Here is a 5,675-nt window from a genome sequence, read left to right on the forward strand (position 1 = left end):
AAATTTATTTTGAAAAAACTGGGCCAGAAGGAACCGTGGTTGGTACAATACTAAAAAGACAAAACTTTGATTTAATTCGTCTAAAAGTTTACTTTTTTTTACAAAAATCTAAGGGAAATTTATCTAAACCATCATAAGAATGTGGCTGAGAACTGTTACCTACAAATCTAGATGACTAGACTAGTTTAGGTTCCACCCGAAATATCTACTAGGTCAGCCGAAGTAGGATATTAAAAAGTAAAATTAAGTTCAAGGTGAAAGAGATTTTGCCGGATAATTAATGCGCATATAAAAATCTAAAGCGCTCCCCATCAAGCGCTAGTTTAAGACGATGTTTAAGTATTTAGGTACAGAAATTTGCAAAATACAAACACAATTTAGCATTTGAATTTGAATCCGAGCGGATATTTCCATTGAGTGATTTGTAATTTTTGAATGTGTATTTCATCCAAGGAAAAATTGTTTGGTAATTGAAACGTGCGTATAATCGGGGAATTAACATGTCGACCTAGTCACCTGGACCGCGACAAATAGCAGAATTAAACAAAAATTAAAAATGATTTGTAACCAAAGAATGCCACTTTCACGTAATGACCGACAATCGCAATAATTTTCGGCAGTTCTCATTAGAATATGGACTTTTAATGTTGTAGATTTACGCAAATTTCCCAGGCCCCATTATTCAACGCCACTTGCTTTAGGCCCAGGGTCCAAGAAGAATTATTCGCTATAATTATATTCTTTGGCAACGCCACGTTATATTTAATTAGTGATTTGTGGAATTGCGTTAAAATTGATAAATCCTGCACAATCGGCTTTCAGTTTCGGACTAATGGCGCAAACTAGTACGTGTCCAAAACCTATTAAAGTTATATAACTCAAGAAGAAATCTCATAACTGAAATTTATTGTTCGTTATCCCGAATCTACGATTTTAAATGAGAAGTTATCGCATCTTGCAACTGCATTATTAAATTTTCAGATTTATGCCGCTTATTAACAGAAGGTAGTTGACAATTTGGACCCGAAAAATACTTAGGAACAGCAAACAGAGCATATGAAGACAATGCGACTAACTGTGGCTTTCTTTCACTGGACGCAGATAATGATTCTTGTAATTTGTTACATTTTCAGCAAAGATTTGAGGTGAAACGTGCCCATTCGTGTCAAGGACAGTATAACTCAGCTAAAAGATGAACCTTTGATGGATTATTCTTCAGAAAGAGTGTTGCAATTTCGTTATGTAAGAATGGTTTACCAATTTGAGCTCCGCATTGGCATATTATGAAAACGCTTGCCATCAATATGTTGTTGATCTTCCATTTAGTGGCGTGAGAAAGTCCTCAATGTCATTACCGCCAATGATCCGGAATAATGTGAGGAAATTTGCACATTTTTCTAAATGAGTTTCTTCAATTCATTCTTCTAAATTTGTTTTCTTTTCTTCAAGCTGCGTGTTAATTAAGACGAAAATAATCGGGCCATCGCGACAGATTTTCTCGGGTAATCATTAACTCATAACTGAGCAGTGAAAACCGGTAAGAGGATATTGCCGAAAGACGCTAAGAATAAACTATCAAGTTTTCTAGGTTATTTGATTCGGTATTTAAATACCTGCAAATGAAAGTTCAACTACAGCCTACAGGTTGTGCAATAATGTGCCGCTTATTTTGATTTTATTCGAATAACTGGTGTCGTTGTTTCAAGCTTACATTCATTTGCTTTTATGCCTGACATTGTTCTTTATGCCTTTATATTCCGTCTTTTATTAACAATTTTTCATTAGTTTTGCATACTTCAAAGTGGTTCTAAAGTGTTTAAATACAAACCACTTTTGCGCTTTTAAAGAACGCATCCTGCCACAGTCCGTAATAATTATATGGATTTACGAATGGTTACAAATTGGATAATTCATGTGGGCTTGAAAGTTTTGTTTCAATTTAAGTTTATTACTCATAATCAATTTAAACATATTTATTCGCATTGCCTGAATGCTAATAACAACATTTCAAACTTCCGTCCTTTTGCCTCATAGAGCGGCCATATTTCTAAAATTTCTGTTGAAATTTTGTAATTTACATATAATTTTTTATTTGCAGATTTTCATAAAAGGTGAAACATGGCCAGCCTCACAAGATGGTACAGCGACTTTATGAGACACTATCAGGGTATGTATAATGGAAAAATTAAGCTGCAAAGCATTTTTTATATAAAAAAATAATTAGTGAGAAATAGTGCGAGCTACAAACTTTATTTTTTCAGTTTTGGATAGACAAAGCCTTGCTCTATGTTAGACTAAAATGTAGTTGTAAATTCATATTACCGCCGTTTTTCACATATTTTTAATCGAAAAATTAGCACTTTTGCGCTCTATTGCGGCTGGTTCAATTACTCAGAACGTAAGGCTGCAAGCTTCGGATTTTCTTGCTTTGTAGAAAAACCGTGTTTTATGTTGGCAAAAAGTGTCATTTGAAGATGATTTTCAAGTAGTTTTTGACATATTTTCATAATGGGCCTTTACACTTTCTCGCGTTATTGCCGCTGATTTTATAAAATTAAATTACTCAAAACTCATGAGCTCTAGATGCATTGTTTTTGCACTATTAGATAGGGAAAGTCTTGATCTATATTGACCGAAAGTTTCGTTAAAAAATGCGTTTTTCACAGATTTTCAAACGGGACTTTTGCACGTTTTCGCTCTATTCGCGCTGGTTTTATAAAAAATTATTACTCAGAACTCGCGAGAGCCAGAAGCCTCGTTTGTACACCGTTTTATATAAAACGTGTTGGTGCATGATGAACAAAAATGCATTTTAAAATTCATTTTCAAGCGATATTTGACAAATGCTCAAACTGGACATTTGCAGTTTTTCGCGCTATTTCCACTGGTTTAAAAAAAATAAGTTACTCAAAACTATCGACTTCTCAAAGCATCATTTTCACACTATTAGATAGATAAGGTCTTGCTCTATGTTTGGGCAAAAAATTCATTAAAAAGGCGTTTTTAGCCGTTTTTCACAGATTTTCGAACGGGACTTCGGCAAGATTTCGTTCTATTGTCACTGGATTGAACAAATTAGTCAAAACTGGCGAGATTTAGCAGCCCCATTTATGCATTATTTTATAGACAAGAACTGGATCGATGATGGACAACGGGTGCATTAGGAAGGCGTTCTCAAGCGATTTTCAACAAAGATTTTCAAACTGCCGCTTATTTTAACAAAAAGTAAATTACTCAGAACTCGCGAGTTCTAGAAGCATCGCTTTTGTACTATTAGATAGAGAAAGTCTTGCTCTATGCCGGGGAAAAGTTTCTGTTCAAAAGGCGTTTTTAGTTCGTTTTTTACATATTTTCAAACGGGACCTTTGCACTTTTTCGCTCTATTGCAGCTGGTTTTTTAAAAATTAACTACTCCGAAGTGGCAAGAGCTAGAAGCCTTCTTTTTGTGCTAGTTGATAGCAAAATGTCTGCTCTAAGTTGGGGGAAAGTGCAATTAAAATCACATGTTCAAGCGCTTTTTGCCAAATTTTCAAACGAGACATTTGCCCGAGTGCCGTTTGAAACCAGTGAGTCCAGGCCTAAAAGCGCGAAAAAGTCATCAGTTTCACTCTGTGGAAGTTTCTCATTTTCCATAGTTAGTGCTAAATTATCCAGAATTTCAAGATTTCAGAGAAATAGGCACTTTCTAGTTCGAAAGAAATAACATTGACGAAAAATGTAGGAGAAAAAAATCGAACTAAATCTACCGACTTACTTTAAAACATTTCGTCTAGCAGTCGATTAGCAGCAAATAAAAATTGTGAAACCCATTAATAAAACCAGATATTTGATTGAGTAAATACGTCGCCAATTAATGCCGATTATTCATGCGGTAATATTGATATAAGACTTCGCATTCTTGGTGGGTCCTTGTATTTCCGAGGATTTACATTTATTGGCAATATTTTCGATGTTGCACTACTCATTATGAAATGTTCGTTAATTTTTCGGGAGCGGCCAGAATCGCGCCATTACGAATTAAATTAATTTAAAAGAAAAACTAATAATGGACATTTTAGTATTTTGCAAAGGTAGACTATCAGATGGATAATCGCATCAAATAAATTGACTTTCACCAGAATAATGCCTTTAACTTGCAAATCTACATGAATGTTGAATTCAAGCAAAGGTAAAACGGAAACCAAATTAGATGTTGATTCGATCAAATTAACATCGTTCCATATTGGCAACGCTCATCAAACAAACATTGCGTAACGGTTGCACTTGCAAGAAATGCACAAGTAAATTGCATTAGAAAAACCAGTATCGACCTCGTGCCCAGCGTGTCGTCAGGCCATTCTTCGGATGGGCAAAATACTGGGATGACCAAAGAAAAAAACCCATAGAAAGTCTAATAAATAATGCAGAAAACAGGATTACATGCTAATTCGAGGAGATAATTTACGTTACAAACTCCCTTGGGTGCTGTTCTACCTGGTCGTTGGGTGGAGAACTTTAAAAAAAAGTCTCTCGCGTTCTTCCAGTCTGGGTTTTCTTTGCATGCATCTACTCAGTAGCGAAATATGTTGTTCAAAGCCTCGAAATGTGCACTTTAGTATATGAAGAACGTTTACTGACGGAAGTAATTTGCGCAAAATAATTGTTATAAAAGTGGAAAATATTGATTTGGAATATATTGGTGTGAAGCAAGTTGTCCACCTTGAAGCAAGTGCAACCTCTGCATGCAGTAGCACACCGTAAATGGCAAAAAACGGATCGAAAACAGATGCTTTTAATATTTTTGCTTAATTCGTCATGGAAAATATTAATAAATACGTGATTTAGTCGATAACAAATCTGCAAAATTGCTTTCAGTTGACTTTTAACATACATAAACTGTTTAGCAAAATGTGCGATACGCAGTCAAATTTGGCCTAATTTTGGAACTGGATAAATTCTAAATGCGGCCATCGAATTAATCGCTCTTTAAATTGTTCTGTAGATTAATTCTTCTCCTATCGGTTGGTGGTTTTTGCAAATCTTAGTACTTCAAATAAAGTTCCTTCCAAAATTTCTGAAAATTCAGTCAGTTGAAGAAGTAATCTTTATTTTCATTTTCAGAAAAAAATGGGCTCTTTCGAAAGAGTTTCTGAAGTTTTTTCGTTTTGTGGTGAAAACATTGATCAATATATTTTCTCTCAATATTGCAAAAATGAGGTTTCTTGCTCTGATCAGTTATGCTAAATATTTTTTCTTTGAAGAGGCAATGAAGCGAAAAAGTGCAAGTGACCCGTTTGAAAATCTATTAAAAACCGCTATACATTTTTTTTCCAATGCTTCTTTCCCGTAATGTAGAGAAATATCTTTTCTGTCAAATAGTACAAAAATACAGTTCTAAGAAAGATTCTTTTAAGCGACAATATTGCGCAAAAGTGCAATTGTCCCGTTTGAAAATCTATTAAAAACCGATCAGATTTATTTTTAATACAATTTTCCTGCAATGTAGAAGCAGATTTTCTCTCTCCAATAGTATAAAAATAAGCCTTCTACCTTTGACCGGTTCTGAGACAGATTTTTTTTAAGCGGCAGTAAAGCAGAAGACAAAAAAGTGCGATTGTCCCGTTTGAAAATCTATTAAAAATCGCGCTAAAATTTATTTTCAAGGCAACTTTCCTGCAGTGTAGAGGAATATTTTC

The 5,675-nt window shown here is 34.6% G+C and overlaps 1 protein-coding gene across 1 annotated transcript in view; it reads left to right on the forward strand.

The window, feature by feature from the left end:
- Nucleotides 1-5,675, forward strand: part of LOC109545546 (elongation of very long chain fatty acids protein AAEL008004) — a 13,608-nt gene that overhangs the window by 4,783 nt on the left and 3,150 nt on the right. The window contains exon 2 of the mRNA XM_019916309.2: nucleotides 2,099-2,167. Within this exon, the coding sequence (XP_019771868.2) occupies nucleotides 2,119-2,167 (49 nt within the window). The 5' untranslated portion in view covers nucleotides 2,099-2,118. The remainder of the gene's footprint in view (nucleotides 1-2,098; nucleotides 2,168-5,675) is intronic.

Source organism: Dendroctonus ponderosae, unplaced genomic scaffold (genome assembly GCF_020466585.1).
Source record: "Dendroctonus ponderosae isolate FM_Combo_2020 unplaced genomic scaffold, Dpon_F_20191213v2 Dpon_F_20191213_5, whole genome shotgun sequence".
NCBI lineage: Eukaryota > Metazoa > Arthropoda > Insecta > Coleoptera > Curculionidae > Dendroctonus > Dendroctonus ponderosae.